Source organism: Muscardinus avellanarius (assembly GCF_963383645.1).
Source record: "Muscardinus avellanarius genome assembly, chromosome: 18".
NCBI classification, from domain to species: domain Eukaryota; kingdom Metazoa; phylum Chordata; class Mammalia; order Rodentia; family Gliridae; genus Muscardinus; species Muscardinus avellanarius.
This window is the reverse complement of record NC_137804.1, coordinates 48048783-48067817: the sequence shown is the minus strand read 5'-3', so window position 1 is coordinate 48067817 and position 19035 is coordinate 48048783. Positions and strand designations below refer to the sequence as shown.

At 46.4% G+C, this 19035-nt stretch overlaps 1 protein-coding gene across 2 annotated transcripts in view; it reads right to left on the bottom strand.

Annotated features, from left to right (window-relative positions):
- SYNPR (synaptoporin) overlaps nucleotides 1-19035 on the bottom strand; it is a gene marked incomplete at both ends in the record, with an annotated part of 324123 nt that overhangs the window by 39353 nt on the left and 265735 nt on the right. For both annotated transcript variants that reach the window (XM_080715248.1, XM_080715249.1), the window contains one exon: nucleotides 15838-16036. In XM_080715248.1, coding sequence (XP_080571374.1) covers nucleotides 15838-16036 — 199 coding nt within the window. The remainder of the gene's footprint in view (nucleotides 1-15837; nucleotides 16037-19035) is intronic.

The window sequence follows — 19035 nt, the reverse complement described above, 5'->3', positions numbered from 1 at the left end:
GTCTCAGTGAGAAAGAATACCGCCCGAGTTAAACGTAGGCAGGACCCAGTTCTGGGTCTCCGCGTACGCTGCTGTGCAGATCAGGCTAAAAGTGGGGATTTCTCCCTGGCAGCGAAAGCCCAGCTTCTGTATACTTGAACATGGCTTGAACTGAAACCTTGACATTCCCAAGTTTCAAAGTAAATTCTTCAGTAGCAGTCTCCTTAAAACAACTTTTGAGATTCTTCCTCTCTAGGAAGCAAATTCTCTTTGTACATATTTTTAGGATATTCCTTCTTATAATAGTAGACAATCTCAGAGTCTGGGGCAGAACTCTAAAAATTTTTTTCTAATTATAAAATAATTTTAAATTTTTAATTTTTTCAGTTGGAACTCTAAATTTTACTCAGGTCAGAGGTCATTTATTATAAACTTAAAAATAGGAATTTTGCGGGGCGTGGTGGCGCACGCTTGTAATCCCCATGCTTGGGAAGCAGAGACAGGAAGATCGCGCAGGTTCGAAGCCAGCCTCGTTGGCTTAAGAGACCCTGTTTCCAAATAAAAAAAATAAAAATAGGTCTAGGAGTATAGCCCAGAGGTAGAAGGGTTTCATCCCCATTACCACCAAAAAAAAAAAAAAAAAAAAAAAGAAAAGAAACTTTTTCTCTCAAAATCAGGAAGACAATCTACTTCTGAGGTTTTGTCCCAAATAAGTGCTTTAAAATGTGTGTAATCCTAGTACTCGGGAGTCCTATTTTTTATGTTTTATTTGGAAACGGGGTCTCGCTAAGTTGCTGTGAGCTTCCCAAAATAGCCGAGGCTGGCTTCGAATCTGTGAGCCTCCCGTCTCAGTCCTCCAAGTACTGGTATTACAAGCGTGCGCCATTACACCCGGCTTCTAGTTTCTATTCTTTGTCAAGGACCGCTGACTGGCTTTTTCTTTGGCCACCCAAGACAATCCAAAGGGCTTTAAAAATTTTTTTTTTTGGTGGTACTGGGGTTCCTGGAAGCCCTTCTACCTCCGGGCTACACTCCCACGGGCTACACTCCCAGACCTATTTTTTAACATTATGTGGAAACAGGGTCTCTTAAACCAGCGAGGCTGGCTCCGAACCAGCGTGATCCTCCTGTCTCCGCCTCCCAAGCGCGGGGATGACAAGCGTGCGCCACCACGCCCGGCTCCCAAGGGCTTTTTAATGTCCATTTCTTCACATTCTTCCCATCACTGATAATACAAGGCACACCTCCTTGGCGTGATGTCTGTCCGCCTTGTCTTACTGACTGGGCTACCTCCCAGCGATGAGGGCTAGAAGATCTTATGTCACCGTGCCCCCCTATGTATTGCAAACAGCAGGTGCTCAGGAAGCTGGTACTTGTGTTGTAAACAACAGGTGCTCAGAAAGCTGGTTCTCATTTTTGGCTCTGTTTTCCCAGTTCCAGAGACGACGGGTGGTGGTGCAGCGCGGCGAAGAGGAGCCCATCTCTGGGCCTGGCTCACTCTGCAGTGCTGTGCAAGTTACGTGGCCTCTGTAAACGTGACTCTGTTGGTGAAACAGAGCGCTAACTGCCTTAGAGGCATTAAGAGAATTAAACAAGGCGGCTTCCATCTTATTTAGCTCCTGGCCCGTGGAGATGTTCAATAGCACATCACAGCGGTTCAGAGTTCTTTTATCCGCTGACTTACTTTTGCCTTGGGTTGGTTGGTTTTGCAGTTTCTAGATCGCCAATCGTCTCTACCCTTTTCTGCCTGCATATTTCACGCTAGTGGCCGCAAGAAAACAGCCCGGGCTCGGTTAGCTCTCTCTCTCGGGATGGTGTTAGAATTGATTTGAGGTTTCTTGGACATTTCAGAACGACAGGCAGGAGGGCGCAGAGGTGTGGGGTCTCAGCCAGACCGTGGAGTGAGAGTGAGATCACGCCTTGGGCAATTTCCCACGGAGTTTTCGGTAACCGAACCCCTTGTAGACAATCCGAGTTTGTTTTACCAGGAGCCGCATCCTATGTGCTCGCGTTCCCCGGGCAAATTTCAAAGTACTTTCTTCTATACCTCTGTGGCTTTGATTAGGTTGTGCTAATAAGCAATGGAAATGAAGATACCCAGCTGGGAGGAAAAGCTTGGAGGGCTGCAAAAAAATCCCAACCACATACTTGGTGCCAATTATTTGGATACCTAATGAACCGTGGGTAGTACGGTAAGACATTTTTGGAGTGCCCGGGGCCCCCCCCGCGAAGCCAAACCTGTGTGCGTGAGCGCACCCTTGTTCCAGATTCAGAGAAACCAATTCGGCAAGTAGTAAGGACAATTTGCCATCCTCCAGGGTTGGGGCAGGAGACATCTTACCACTTCAAAAAAGTAATAGGAGCCGGGCGTGGGGACGCACGCTTGTGATCCCAGCATTCGGGAGGCCGAGACGGGAGGATCGCGGTTCGCGGACAGCCTCAGCTACTTAGTGAGGCCCTCTGCAACTCAGTGAGACCCAGTTTCAAAATAAAGAATAAAAAAAAAATAGGGCTGGGGGTGTAGCTCCGAGGTAGAATGCCCCTGGATTCATTCCATCCTCAGACCCAAACACACAAAAAGAATAAAAAAATAGGGCTGGGGGTGTACCCTCCTTAGTATCCCCCCACCCCGCACTATGGCAGTGAGGTAAAAGTAGGAGTCTAATTTCTCAGCTGGCTGCCCCAATCCGATTTTCCAGGTTCTTCCTCTTAAACCATTCTGTTGTGGACACTCCTCTGCTATTTTAAAACTTGCCAGTTGACCAGGGAACATACTTTGACCTTTGGCTTCCTAGCCCCTGGAACGATGAGAAATTAATTTCTGCTTTATAAGTGACCTTTGCCCGATATATTTATTTATTTACTTATTTATTTTGTGGTACTGGCGATGGAGCCCAGGGGCATCCTACCTCCAAGCTACACCCCAGCCCTATTTTTTAAAATTTATTTTTATCTATTTTTTGGTGATACTGGGGTTCCTGGAAACCCTTCTACCTCCGTGCTACACTCCCAAACCACATTATATATATATATTTATTTATTTATTTTTTTGGTGGTGGTACTGGGGTTCCTGGAAGCCCGTCTATCTCCGGGCTACACTCCCAGACCTATTTTATTTTTGGAAACAGGGTCTCCTAAGCCAGCGCGGCTGGCTTCAAATCTGCGCGATCCTCCTGTCTCCGCCTCCCAAGCGCGGGGATTACAAGCGTGCGCCACCACACCTGGCTATTCTTTATTTTAAAACAGGGCCTCACTGAGTTGCAGAGCGCCTCACTAAGTAGTAGCTGAGGCTGGCCACGCACCGCGATCCTCCCGTGTCAACCTTCCGAATGCTGGGATGACAAGTGTGTGTCACCACGCCCGGCTGTTATTTTGATTTTTTGCTACTGGGGATTGAACCCAGGGGCATTCTGCCTCTGAGGGCCACACCCCCAGCCGTTTAAAATTTTTTTCTGAAACAGGTTCTCACTAAGTTGCTGAGGGTTTCACTAATTTTGAAAGTGGAAGCAGTTTCCCCTTGAAGTACATTCGGGGTTTGGCCACATGTCTGCTAGCTGCTGGTTTTCTGAGTGAGAGGTGAGTTCTGTGGAAGGAGAGGATTTTTGGCGAAGAGGGACAAGGCTCCAACGCGCTTTCCACCAGCCCTCGGCAGGATGGACTCCAGAGGAGGCGGAGAAAAGTCGTGGTCTCCGAGGAACCAAATGGCCCCAGCCTTCGTGAAGACGGCCGGCTGGACTGCAGCTCGCCTTTGTGCCTGCCTAGCCAATTAGAGGAACATGCTACCAGACCGGGGAATTCACCTTCATTAAATCGTAATTAAGAATCGGCGCATCATAGGAGAGCCGCGAAGGAGCTGCCGACGTACGCTCTGATAAAACCCGTGGACGGTGTGCTAGGGGAACTTTAAACGGATTATTTACCCTTATCGGTGATGCTATTTCAGGAAAAAAATGTATTTGCTGATGCGGATTGTGTAGTAGTTTAGATGAAGAGGTTATTGAAGGTTAAACGCAAATCCTTTAAGTGTGTGTGTGTGTGTGTGTGTGTGTGTACGCGCTACTGGGGTTTAATCCCAAGGACATTTGTTACCGAGCTACATCCCCACTCTTTTCATTTTTTATTTTGAAACAGGGTCTCATTACGTTGCTGAGGCTGTCCTCGAACCTGCGATCCTCCTGTTTCAGCCTCCCAAGTACTGAGACTATAGGTGTGTGCCATCATGCCCAGCTAAGTCATACCCTTTTATATATGACCAATGCATATGTTTTCAAAGAGTTAGCAGGTGTAACACATAACATACATGAACACGGTGTGGGTGCATGCTAACACACATACACACACAACATGTGCATGTACACACGCACACTTTGAGCCAGAGTGTCAGATTCTGACAAACCTCTATAGATAACAAGCTACATACTTCCAGGGTTTCAGATGATATTATTTGTAGCAGCAAATATATTGTGCTCAGGATAGAACCCCAAAAACAATGTCCTCTGTTTACCCTACCCGCTGGGTGCGATGGCACACGTTTATAATTCCAGCATCCGGGAGGCTGAGACTGGAGGATCGTGGTTCGAGGACAGCCTCAGCTACTTAGTGAGACCCTCTGCAACTCAGTGAGACCCTGCTTCAGAATAAAGAATCAAAAATAGGGCTGGGGGTGTAGCTCGGAGGTAGAATGCCCCTGGGTTCCATCCCCAGTACCACACACACACACACACACACACACACACACACACACACACACAAAAGAATTAGTCCACACTATGGAAACCTGGGGAGGGCTGCCCTCACTTCTAGGCAGGGATCATCCTCTGCAGTTTCCCACAGACTGTCTACACCGCCCCTCCAGCAAACCATTTGTCTGAGAGTCAGAATAAGTCCACGGTTCTCTTTAGCACCCTGGCTGCTCTTAATTTATTCATGTGTAGCTGTCACCTGGCCGGCCGAGACACTCAGGACCCATTGTGATGAGATGTGGTTAGATATGAAGTGGGGATGAGCCAGAGGAAGAGAGGAGAGGGGAGAGAGGGGAGGGGAGGAGAGGGGAGGGGAGGAGAGGGGAGGGGAGGGGAGGGGAGGGGAGGGGAGGAGAGGGGAGGAGAGGAGAGGGGAGGGGAGGGGAGGGGAGGGGAGGAGAGGGGAGGGGAGGAGAGGGGAGGAGAGGGGAGGGGAGGAGAGGGGAGAGGAGGGGAGGGGAGGAGAGGGGAGGAGAGGGGAGGAGAGGGGAGGGGAGGAGAGGGGAGGGGAGGGGAGGGGAGGGGAGGAGAGGGGAGGGGAGGAGAGGGGAGGAGAGGGGAGGGGAGGAGAGGGGAGAGGAGGGGAGGGGAGGAGAGGGGAGGAGAGGGGAGGAGAGGGGAGGGGAGGAGAGGGGAGGAGAGGGGAGGAGAGGGGAGGAGAGGGGAGGGGAGGAGAGGGGAGGAGAGGGGAGGAGAGGGGAGGGGAGGAGAGGGGAGGGGAGGGGAGGGGAGGGGAGGGGAGGAGAGGGGAGGAGAGGGGAGGGGAGGGGAGGGGAGGAGAGGGGAGGAGAGGGGAGGGGAGGGGAGAAGAGGGGAGGGGAGGAGAGGGGAGGAGAGGGGAGGGGAGGAGAGAAGAGGGGAGGAGAGGGGAGGGGAGGAGAGGAAGGGATTTCTAGCCACTGCAGAGCAGCTCACACAGGTGGTGAAGTTTGATTCCATCTGTAATTACCCCCAACACAGGCGTCACCGACGGGACTCAGCGTGGATTCTCCTAGCATACAGCTCTGTGGTGGTTTTCTTTTTCCTCCTCCTCGCTAATAACCTCAGCCTGATTCTGTGCTGGGGGTTAAAAACCAGCCTCCCAGTCCTGTGACAAAAGCCGGGTTAAAAGAACAGAAGGTCTCTTGGGATGGTTCAGCCTTAGGGACACGGGGCAGGAGATTCCTGGGGCAGAGGGACGGAGGAACGAGACACCTGCGAGGGCATCGGTTAAAGGAAGGTGGCTGCCATTGCCTTTGTAGGACCCATGATGGAGAGACTAATTAAGATTCAGGACAATAAGAAGGTCAGGACTTACACACTTTGTGTCTCTTTCTGTGTGCAGAGCTCTGTGGGCACAGACTCCTCCTGTCCTTATAGCCCTGGGTGATGTGTGCCGTTACTCCCTATACCCATAAAACCACAGGCTTCTAACTATTAAATACTGCTCACGAAAGGGGGATTTTTAATTGAGGAGGTTTCACCTTATGATCACTGAACTAAGAGTTCTAATCCGGCTAGTAACTTCGTCCCTAGAGCAGCTGGGTTTCTGATCTTCCAGGGGGAACTTGTTCCCAATGCCTGATGCCCATCAAAGGAGATTTCATTTGGATTGTAGAAAAGGGCTGATCTCTTTGGAGGCTAAATGGGGAACGTTAAAAACATTTGGAGTGAGCCGGGAGAGGTGGCACGTGCTCGTCATCCCAGCATCCGGGAGGCTGAGACAGGAGGATCGCGGTTCGCAGCCAGCCTCAGCTACGTAGCAAGGCCCTTTGCAACTCAGTGAGACCCTGTTTCTAAATAAAGAATTAAAACTAGGGCTGGAGTGTAGCTCGGAGGTAGAATGTCCCTGGGTTCTGATGGGGATTGAGCCTGTACAGATTGTTAATAAGATCTGTATTAATGGCTAATAAGAATAAGCCTAAGCCGGGCGTGGTGGCGCACGCTTGTCATCCCCACGCTCGGGAGGCAGAGACAGGAGGATCGCGCAGGTTCGAAGCCAGCCGCGCGCCCTGGCTTAGGAGACCCTGTTTCCAAATTAAAAAAAAAAAAAGTATAAAAAATAGGTCTGGGAGTGTAGCCCGGTGGTAGAAGGGCTTCCGGGAACCCAAGTACCACCAAAAAAAAAAAAAAAAAAAAAAAAAAAAAAGCTTAAAGTTAAGAAAACCCTATATTGATTACCAAGGACACAAAAGAGTTGTAGACCAAGGCCTCCATGCTCTAAGGATTAGTTTACATAATAAATAACTTCTGGCAGGTAGATAGAACTCCCCGAGGACGCGGGAGGATGGTACAGGCCTTTGTCAAAGAGGATGGATGCCATGTAACTTCTGACTTTGTTAACCGAATAACACCGCTTGGTCCTAACGAAGGCTGGCACCCCGAGGTGATAGGTGGGAACACACCTGCAATCTGGTCAGGGTATTTAAAAAGACTTGGTTAAGCAAGATGGGAAATAGTAAATTCTTATAATCATAACAAAGGCTTGCACCAGGGTAATGGGCATCATCAGGTCAGGGGAGGTAAAAAGACTATTGGTTAACTAGCGGGATGGAAGATAATGAATCCTTATGAAAACTGTTCTATGTTCAGCCGGGCGTAGTGGCGCACGCTTGTCATCCCCGCGCTTGGGAGGCGGAGACAGGAGGATCACACAGGTTCAAAGCCAGCCGCGCCGCGCGTGCTGGCTTAGGAGACCCTGTTTCCAAATAAAAAAGTATAAAAAATAGGTCTGGGAGTGTAGCCCGGAGGTAGAAGGGCTTCCAGGAACCCCAGTACCACTAAAAAAAAAAAAAAAAAAAAAAAATGTTCTATGTTCAAAAACCTCAGTGTCCTCTTTTTAAGGCACTCCTCGGCGTCCTTCTGATGCTGTGTTTTATTGTCCCGTCCCTTCTTTCTACCTTCGTAATAATAAAAATTTCTTCAGCCAGCAGCAGTATAGTTCTGGCTATTTTTTAAAAAGTAGTTATATTTTTATTTTAATAAAATTATTTATAATAGTTTTTATTAATACATTGGTATATCCTTATAATATTAATATAGGAGGAGTGGGAAGATGAAAAAGGAGGTTTTTTCTTTATGCCCTTAGAAAGCTGTATTGTAAAACATCTTATATGGAAATTAAAATAATTTTGTTGACCAGGCAGTATTTTATATTTTTTTGTGTTCCTCATATTTTTATTCTGTAGGAATGGGGTACATTTACAGGTATGGTTGTTGGAGATATGTTACGGAAAGCCGTAAGTTATTTATCTGGCTATTTTTTTTGAAACTAACTTAGAATAAGAACCCACATCGACATCTCAAACCGTTACAGGATCCATCCCCAGTACTGTAAAAAAATAAACAAATAAAAAATAAGCACCACGGTACCACTCTCTGCCTGCAATGGGCAGTGGGCGACCCTTCGAGTCCCCCCCAGTTTGGAAACCTGTCCCCCCTCACCACACATGAGAGTTCGTGTCACACGGTTCCTTTATTTCCCGCAAAATCTGAAGCTGGATGTTGAGAATTCCTCGGTTGCTTTAAGACAAGTACTCTCAGCAAGACGTGAATGTTCAGAGCCTCTTTGGAAAGAGAAGTTGCTCTTTTAAACCTGCTTTACATTTAACACCACCCCCAAGTCTCGCTGTTTGACGTGAGATCTGAAAACGGTGCAGAAGACACCGACACCGAAATGCAGGCCAGAGGTTGGCTTTAAACCTCTTCCATAAGGAACATGACAAAATGCTATCTCTGGATGTGGCATTTCAATTTTAAGCTCATGCACCATTCAGGTAGCTGTTTCTGCCTTCTGCAAAACCCGTCTCTACTCGCTGGTACAGGAGACCTCTGACTGAAGCAACAATGTACAGCAGCGGGCTGGCTCCTTCCACTCAATTTTCTCACTCCTGCATCCGGTAGCATCAGTAACCATTATTAACCATTATGTTACTTCTGTGTGTGTGTGTGTGTGTGTGTGTGTGTGTGTGTGTGTGTGTGTGTGTGTGGTGCTGGGGATCGAATCCAGGGCCATTCTAACTCTGAGCTACACCTCCAGCTCGACTTTGCATTCTTTCCTTTCTTTCTTTCTTTCTTTCTTTCTTTCTTTCTTTCTTTCTTTCTTTCTTTCTTTCTTTCTTTCTTTCTTTCTTATCCAGGGCCATTCTAAATCTGAGCTACACCTCCAGCCCGACTTTGCATTCTTTCTCTTTCTTTCTTTCTTTCTTTCTTTCTTTCTTTCTTTCCTTCCTTCCTTCTTTCTTTCTCTCTCTTTTTTGGTGGTACTGGGGTTGCTGAAAACCCTTGTACCTCCCAGACCTATTTTTAAAAATATATTTTTAAATTTAGAAACAGGGTCTCCTAAGACAGGGAGGCCGGCTTCGAACCTCCGTGATCCTCCCGTCTCCGCCTCCCAAGCGCGGGGATTACAAGCGTGCGCCACCACGCCTGGCGTTATGTTACTTCTAAAGACATTAAGATTTTCCATTTTCCTCCCAAGTGCGTAGTTTTATCAGATATAGCCAGGAGAGAAACTATTTTTAACTATAGCCATCGATAAGCACGGGCAATTTCAGCCTGTCTGTTCACAGCTGCTTATAAACATATAGGAGTCGGTCCTGGTAACCTCTGAGGTATAATACGCATTGATCGTGGTCATTTTTAAAGCCCAATTTTCTTTTTCTGTCTGAATCTTCTACGTGCAAGAAAGATACACCACAATCGAGCAGATCCCTCCCAGCCAGGTACTGTGGCCCACCCCTGTAATCCCAGTACTTGGGAGGCTGAGACAGGAGGGTCTCAGGTATGCAGCCAGCCTCAGCAATGCAGTAAGTCCCTCAGCAGCTTAGTGACACCCTGTTTCAAACGAAAGAATTAAAAAGGCTGCGGGTGTACCCTGGAGGTAGAGTGCCCTGGGTTTAATACCCACGACCACAGCAAAGAAGAACTCTCTCATCGTTCTAGCATTATAGATTCATGGCTGCCTGATTTCGAAGGTAAATAAAAAGTCTTCTGGGACAGTCCAATGGGCAGAAGAACCTAGGGGCCACAGGGCTTGGGTTACCTATTTCCAGAATAAGAAAGTACAGATTACTGTCCGGGTGTACGGTCCCATTTGTCTTACTTACCACCCCTCTAACCTCTGTCATGCACGGTCCATTAGGATCTTGGGCTCCCTTGTGTGGAGTGTTTTGGGCCGTAGATTTGGTCTGGGAGAGCAGACCGTTTCCCTAAGCCTCCCTTTTCTCATCTATAAACATGGATGAGAATAGAATCTAGGGCTGTTGTGAGCGCTATCACAAACAGGACTTCAGTCACTGTCGGTTGTATTTTTGCTCATTATCAGTTATCATTATGTCACCATTGTCACCTCTCCACTTTCCTACACACGGATCTGGTTTGAACAGAGTGTCGCGTCATGTCCTGGGGGCCGGCAAATCAAGGTGGGACTTTATTATTAATTTTCGGAAGGATACCCTTTGGGAAGGCTACCTAACTTCTCAGATTTGTTGATTCAATCTAAGATGGTAAAATTCACGGTATCAGACTAAAGGTCTGACTTGGAGAATCCCGAATTATAGAATTGTTTTTAAATAGTATATGCTTCCAGGCGTGGTGGCGCAAGCTTGTCATCCCAGCATTCGGGAGGCTGAGACCGGAGGATCGCGGTTCGCGGACAGCCTCAGCTACTTAGTGAGGCCCTCTGCAACTCAGTGAGACCCGGTTTCAAAATAAAGAATAAAAAATAGGGCAGGAGGTGTAGCTCGGGGGTCGAATGCCCCTGGGTTCCACCCCCAGACCCGCGCAAAACAAACCAAAACAACAACAACAACAAAAAACAGTATATGCTGAGACAAAACATCAACAAAGAATAGATGGTAACCATAAAAAAAATAAAACAAAAAGACACTGGCCAAGCTAGGATGGGTAGACATCTTTTGGAATAAAAAGGATTGGGTTAAAACTAGTTCAGTTAGCTGGGCCTGGTGGTGCAGGTTTGTAATCCCAGCATTTGGGAGGCTGAGACAGGATCACGGACAACCTCAGCTACTTAGTGAGGCCCTTTGCAACTCAGTGAGACCCTGTTTTAAAATAAAGAATAGCCAGGCGTGGTGGCGCACGCTTGTAATCCCCGCACTTGAGGGGCGGAGACAGGAGGATCGCACTGGTTCGGAGCCAGCCTTGCTGGCTTAAGAGACCCTGTTTCCAAATTAAAAAAAAAAAAAAAAAAAGGTCTGGGAGTGTAGCCCGGAGGTAGAAGAAGGGCTTCCAGGAACCCCAGTACCACCAAAAAAAAAAAAAAAAAAAAAAAAAATAGGGCTCAGAGGTAGAATGCCCCTGTGTTCCATCCCCAGTACTGAAAAACAAAAAACAAAAAACAAAAAACAAAAAACAAAAAACCTAGTGCAGTTTATGGTGAACACTTGGCTTCCTCAGTACTGGAGAGTTTGAAGTCCGAGTCTGAGCCTCCCTGGAGGACTCTTCCTCACACTGATGCGATGAACGGTCCAGTTCTGTCATGGTGGGACTGGAAACGCCGGGGGCTCGCCACATGCAGAGGTGTCAACACCCTACCAATCCGCACACAATCTGCGCTTGTGACTCGGGCTCATTTTAAAATTAACTTTTCTCTGCTAAGTAATGAGCACATCAGTTTTTTAATATCAGAGAAGTCTCATGTAGGAGTTGTCCCCTTCTTTATTACTGCCCCCGCCCCTCCAGGATGTAATAAAACAAACCCTACCCGGTGTATTACACAATTCGGGATTTCATTAGACCCTGCTCGATGGGAAAGGCTATTTACACAGAGAAAAAACAGCACGCCTTTCCAAGAGGGCTTTCCGTAGGAGCAGGACGCGGCTTTTTAGAACAAGACAGATCCTTTCCTACTCTAGAGGCAGGCTAGCTCTTCTAGAAGCCAGGGATCTCCCCCGTATTTGAAAATGTGGCGTCTCTGTGTGTCTAGGAGAGAGTATGGCGTGTTGGTTTCGTAGTATATGCAGGACAGTCTCTTTTGTGTACCAAGCATCAAGGGAGGTATGAGTTCCAGTTAGGTAACTGTTAAAGCTAATTTCCCCTCCCTCCTCCCTTCTCCTCCTCATAGTCATCCGCCGCCTCCTCCTCCTCCTAGTCCTTGTCCTCCTCCCTCTCCCTCTCCCTCTCCCTCTCCCTTTCTCCCCCTCTTTCTTTTGTGCTGGGGAACTGAGGATTGAACCTAGGGACATTCTACCTCTGAGCTATACCCCCAGCCCTTTCTTGTTTTTTATTTTGAAACTGGTCTCACTAAGCTGCTGAAGGACTAAGTTGTTGAGACTAGCCTCAAACGGATGAGGCTCCTGTCTCAGCCTTCTCAGTACTGGGATGACAGGTGTGCACCACCCTGCCCTGCTTCTAAAGCTATTTTTCTTTTTTGTTTGTGGTTTTGGGATTGATACCAGGGACATTCTACCTCCAAGCTACACCCCCAGCCCTATTTTTTATTCTTTGTCTTGAAACAGGGTCTCATTGAGTTGCAAAAGGCCTCACTAAGCAGCTGAGGTTGTCTGAGAACCGCGATCCTTCCGTCCCAGCCTCCCAAATGCTGGGATGACAAGCGTGCGCCACCATGCCCGGCTCTAAAGCTATTTTTAAACCATTAAAACTATTAGCTCCAATTTGAGATGAGAGAATAAAAACACGACTCCTCTGAAGGTTCAGGTTCTGCTTCACACTAAGTCGACATATTAAAGTCCTGCAAGTGGGAGCTGTTTCTAGTTCCTTCCGCCTCCATGGCGATGTTTTAAAACATGGGCATGTCTCCCAGATATTCTGCAGAATTTGTTTATCTTAAGGCCCAGTGCTTCATAACAGATACACTAGACCAGAGTGTTTTAAAATATCTTTTACTCACCTAAGAGAATTTCTAAAAATGAAGTGCCTACTTGTGTAAAGTGGGTATCTACTTTTTTTTTTAGTAAAAGTTTCAATAATTGCAAAGAATATAATTTCTTCCCTATTCTAAATATCGCTATTTAAAAGCATACATATTATGTTCCTTTTTAAATGATACAATTAATATTTGTTTGATATCCTTTATCATTCATTGCAAATGAGTGAACAAGTTCTTTAACCATTAGAAATTTTACATTTCTTTTGTTCTCTTTGAACTTGTGTTTCTGTTACATTTTCCTTACAGAATTACAGACTAATAGACTAATAAAGTACTTCTCAAAGGATTTCATTGTTCACCTTATTATATTTCTTTGCAGCAAATATATATATACACAGATTTAAATTCCTTTTCATTATCCATAACTCTAAGGGTTTAAGTATTACAGATTTCTTTGGGATAGGACAATCATTACAAATATTACTAATGCACAATTGTCCAAAATGACAAAAACATAAGTGTAATAAGTACTTATTTAATAAACAAATATTAAAATCTAAAAGTAAAAATTTAAGCCGGGCGTGGCGGCGCGTGCTTGTAATCCCAGCATTCGGGAAGCTGAGACCGGAGGATCATGGTTCGTGGACAGCCTCAGTTACTTAGCGAGGCCCTTTGCAACTCAGTGAGACCCTGTTTCAAAATAAAGAATAAAAAATAGGGCTGGGGGTGTAGCTCAGAGGTTGAATGCCCCTGGGTTCCATCTCCAGACCCACAAAAAGTTAATTAAAAATGCATGTTTCTTTGATGGATGGGCTGTTTTTTTCTTCAATCCATTTATAAGTATTTTGGGAGTAAATTTATTCCTGGAGTGGGACATGATTCAGCATAAATTTTATTTGCATTTTAAAAATTTTTATAGACATTGCTGAGAAAGTTTGCCTGCACAAATGAGTAGGTGGGAATAGATGGATTTTGGTTAGAGCAGTGTCATTTACTTATTTCTGATGTTGGTTCTTTATTTTTGATTTATATGCCCAGATTACACAGAAATTGGTGATAAAAAATTATTTTTCAATGAACTATCAACTGACAGCAGACTATGACTTCAAATTTTATTTAAAGTAAACTTTGGAGGTTTCCTTTGATATGGGCCAGGCCCCGGACTCACTTGTGTCCACACCGATATTTCCAAATGGTTTATTTTTTAAAGGCCTGAGATGCTGTACCTATATGCAAACGTACTGTGAAGTGGGATTTGGGATGGTAAGGGAGGATGTTTTTCTTTAAAGTGAGAATAGGGGATTGCTATAGTTTGAGTGTTGATGGCCTCGCAAAGCTCATGTGTTAAAGGCTTGGTGTACAGGGTGGCGCTGTTGGGTGTTGGTGCAACTCTTGGGAGGCGGCGGGGTCTTATGGGAGGCTTTTAGGTCATTGGAGCCATACCCTCAAGGAAACTAGAACCCTGTCCCCTCTCTCTCTCTCTCTCTCTCTCCTTCTCTTTCTCTCCTACTCCTTTTCCTCTCCTCCTCCTCCTTTTCTTCTCCTCCTTTTCCTCTCCTCCTCCTCCTCTCCTCCTCCTCCTCCTTCTTCTTCTCCTTCTTCTCCTCCTCCTCCTCCTTCTTCTTCTCCTTCTTCTCCTCCTCCTTCTTCTTCTCCTCCTTCTTCTCCTTCTTCCTCCTCCTCCTCCTCTTCCTCCTCCTCCTCCTTCTTCTTCCTCTTCTTCTTCTCCTCCTCCTCCTCCTCCTCCTCCTCCTCCTCCTCCTCCTCCTCCTCCTCCTCCTTCTTCTTCTTCTTCTTCTTCTTCTTCTTCTTCTTCTTCTTCTTCTTCTTCTTCTTCTTCTTCTTCTTCTTCTGTCTGCCTTGCTTCCTGACCATGAGATGAGTAATCTTCTCTGTTACGTGTCACCTGCCATTACCATCCGCCACCTCCACCAGAGACCTAAGAGCTGTGACTCTACCCACACATGGGCTGGAACCTCAAAAACTCTGAGCCCAAACAAACCTTTTCTCTTGACAAGTTAATGACCTTGGATCGTGTGTGGTAGTGAGGGAAAGCTGACGAACATAGCAATTAAGACAAAAGGTAGCAAGGTATTTTCAGATGCAGGGCATTCTCAGAAAGATAGATTTTATGGAAATAGACAATGTAAAGATGGGGGGATACATTTAAATTTTATTTTCTTAAAATTAGCCTTGTCCCTGTATCCCTCTGAGAGTTTTTGAATCCCCCCAGGTGTATGTGTGCCTGCGTTTAGATATGCTGGATTATACTGGATTCGTCCCTAGGCGTCCTTGAAGCCCATTTATATACAGCAACAGAAAGTGGTGGTAAATGGCGTGATTGACAGTGGGTGGGTGAAAGAGATGGAGAATTTCACCTTCAAACTAAGAAGTTCTGTGTCCCGGACTATCAGACACTAAGGGAATAACCCGCTTCATATAAGCACAGATCCTACTGTGTAAATAGCCAGTGATCAAAGTCACTGCCCAACTCCATCATACTGGAATCATAAATAAATCCTCAGCAAGCCTCCACACCGTCCCCTGGACCCCAGGAGATTGCCAACCAGTTATTTCAGAGGGGTTTCTAGCAGGTCCTGTGATACGTTCCCCAGGCGACTGACAGGCATCATGTTTTTGTCAGAGATTCAAGAGATTTGGATGAAAACAAAAGTGATTTCCTTTCAAAAAATACAGGCTTCAGGTGCTCAAGTCATTCCAAAGCCCTTCCAGTATTAGTCCCAGAAATGAATAAGGACAGAAAAAGTTACTTCATAAAGAAAACCACTGCTGCCAGGCGTGGTGGCGCACACTTGTAATCCCCGCGCTTGGGAGGCGGAGACAGGAGGATCGCGCAGGTTCGAAGCCAGCTGTGCTGGCTTAAGAGACCCTGTTTCCAAATAAAAAAATATATATATAAAAATAGGTCTGGGAGTGTAACCCAGAGGTAGAAGGGTTTCCAGGAACCCCAGTACCACCAAAAATAAATAAATAAATAAATAAATAAATAAAGAAAGAAAGAAAGAAAGAAAACCACTGCCATTGGGCGTGGTGGCGCATGCTTGCCATCCCAGGACTTGGGAGGTAGAGAATGGAGGATCCCAGTTCGCGGCCAGCCTCAGCTACTTAGTGAGGCCCTCTGCAACTTAGTGAGATCCTGTTTCAAAATAAATAATAAAAAATAGGGCTGGGGGTATAACTTGGAGATAGGATGCTCGTGGGTTCCATTCCTAGTACCACACACACAAAAAACCCCAGAAAACAAATAAACAAACAAAAAGCACTTACGATCAGCGGGCCTCGGTTATTTTCCCGGTACTTATTCTGGAAGAATATATAAACGACGGTGGCAGCCAGGGAGTAGAGGAAGGCAAAGACGGCGACGGTGACGAAGAATTCTGCCGAAGAGGAGGAGTCGCCGATCAGCGCCAGCCTCTGCCGCTCCTTCCCCTCGCAGGTGGGCACCTCGAAGGTCACCTGCGACAACCTGGAGGGCCAGAGGTAAAGGGACACGCGTTAAGTGCCACTGAGAGAAAGCCAGAGGCCGTGTGTCTACTCCTTCTCAAACCAGCGAGATGACTTGGGGGTTTTTGGCATCCCTGTGGGACAGATGCATGGTGGAATTTACAGGGATCAGAGCTGGAAAGGTAGAAATAAATATTGCAAATACCCGTAATCCCAGTACTTGGGAGGCTGAGACAGAGGGATCACAGGTTCGAGGCCAGCCTCAGCAACTTAGCAAGGCTCTCCGTAACTTAGCGAGACCCTGTTTCCAAAAATAAAATAAAATAGGGCTGAGGGGGTAGCTCAGAGGTAGAATACCCCTGGGTTCCATCCCCAGCAGCACCACCACCATCACTACCACCACCACCACCAAAAACAATTAAAAAAAAAAAAACAACAAAAAGCCCAACCCTGCAGTATGCAGTAAGCACTATTAGCCTGGGCCTGCCGATAGCTATCCTGGGCAGAGGGGCACAGAGATGGGAGACAATGGGACCCTGCCCCGACGCAATGCCCGTCATGACATTCCATGCTGAGATTCTCCGAGCCTTTTTCTTAATCTGCCCCCCAGGCCTTGTATCCACCATCCCGTTCCCATCTCACTGGCGGCTTCCTTTTTCTTAATTATGCCAGGCATGGCCCCACCCGTCTTGTCGTTGACTGATCCCCGTCGTTCCCAAATCACCCTGTCCCTGACATCACCCACAGCTGCCTTCTTGATATTCCAGCATCAGCTCGACGCCCTCCTGGGAGCGCCTCTTCCTCACCATTGATCACAATCCTTCCTTTGCAGTAGACAGTTCCCATCACATCACACTGTTTAATGCCGCCCGCAGCAGGGAAAGCCGTCTTGCTCACTTATTTGATGGTTGGGTTCTGTCTGCTCTCTTTCCTCGGCAGTGAGGACTTCATCTCTGTACGAGCAAGGGCCTCGGTTGACCTTGGGTATCCTCCAAGCCCGACCTTCAATGGATGCTTGGCACTTGGATAAACAAAAGGAGCCTCTGGATTCTGTAGCGTGACGATAGATAGGTCCTACTTGGCCTGTGCTTCCAGCGTTTCTATTCTAGAGAGTTCGTTCCACCAGGATAATATCCAAGCTCAACATGCAGCTTGATAGAGAAAAATGAGATGTTGGAGCAATCACTTCCGCTCAGCCAGTGATGTGTAAAGAAGATGGGTTACATACGACAGCTTGTGGGCCATCCATGCTTCTTCAGAAATGACCAGCCATGAAGAAACACTTGTACGGGGACACGAATGGGGTTTTCGTAGATCAATAAAGCAACCCTTGGAAAACTACCCAAGGAAGAATGAAGAGACATCTATCCACGGTCTGAAAATGCCTCAATTTATTCTTAGATTTTTTTTTTTTTTCAGTACTGGGGATAGAACCCAGGAGCATTCTACCTCCAGGCTACATCTCCCCAGCCCTATTTTTTATGCTTTATTTTGAAACGGAGTCTCACTAAGTTGCTGAGGGCCTCTCTAAGTAGCTGAGGCCGTCTGAGAACCACGATCTACCCGTCTCAGCCTCCGAGGTACTGAGCTTACAGATGCGCACCACCGCGTCCAGACTGGAATTTTTTTTTTAACTAATCTAATTTTGATCCCTTTCTAACAGATGTGTTATGCACGTCTTCCAATTTAGATAGCAACAATAATGATAAAATAAAGGCAACAATAACATATGAAACTCTTTTTAAGACGGCAAACACTACATTTTTGTTGTTGGTGGTTTTGTTTGTTTTTGGTACTGGAGATTGAACCCAGGGGCGTTCTACCTTCAAGCGACAGCCCTTTATACTTTTTTATTTTGAAGCAGGGTCTTGCTAGGTTGCCAGAGCTGGCCTTGAACCTGTGATCCTCTTGTCTCAGCCTCCCAAGTACTGGGATAACAGGTGTGCGCCACCATGCCCGGCATCAAACACTGGGTTTTGAATAGGCCATTTAACTTAATGACCACAACAAACCCTATAACATAGGCCCTTTATTACTCTCTCTTATTTTACAGACGAGGAAATGGAAGCTTAGAAGAATTAAGTAATCTATTCTAAGACACATAGCTAGTAATCATCGGGTCAGAGATTTATATTCACATCTCACTCCAGACCCTAAATTTTCACCTTCTCCATTGATGTTAAATAATGAAGACATTAACTAGGGTGAATGTTTGTCAAAGCGATACGCTCGGGGCAAAAGATGCGCTTGGGGAGAAAGGTATGGGAGACTTCGAGAGAAACCATCCTGTGTGTTTATGTAATGTTACTTGAAACAGCCCCGGCGTGGAAACAACCCCGCTGTGCATCCAGCGATGAAGAGCCAGAAAAAATGTCGCACACCCCTAGGGTAGAGTATCATGCATTAATAAAAAGACTCAAGTACTGGCATATTCTCCAACATGGATGTATCTTGGAAACACTGCAGTGAAACCCAGATACAAGACCACAGACGGCACGATGGCATTTATCCAGAATGTTCAAAATGGCAGATCTAGGCAGCCAAAAAGCAGATTCGTGTTAGGCCGGGGCTAGGAGACAGAGGACTGCAGATGAGGGCTAAGCGGTACAGGATCTCTCAGAGATAATGGTAGTGTTCTAGAGTTGATTGTGGCTGCGCAACTGGGTGAATAGTTGCACTAAAAGCCACCGAATTGTATTTTTTTTTTTTTTTTTGCAGTACTGGGGATGGAACCCAAGGGCATTCTGCCTCCGAGCTACACCCCAGCACTATTTTTTATCCTTTATTTTGAAACAGGGCCTCACTGAGTTGTAAAGGGCCTCACTAAGTAGCTGAGGTTTGCTGCAAACCCCGATCCTCTTGTCTCAGCTTCCCAAATGCTGGGATTACAAGAGTGCATCACCAGGCCCAGCTCTATTTTCTATTCTTTATTTTGTTTTTGTTTTTGTTTTTGTAGAACTGGGAATGGAACCCAGGGGTATTCTACCTCTGAGCTACACCCCCAGCCCTATTTTTGATTCT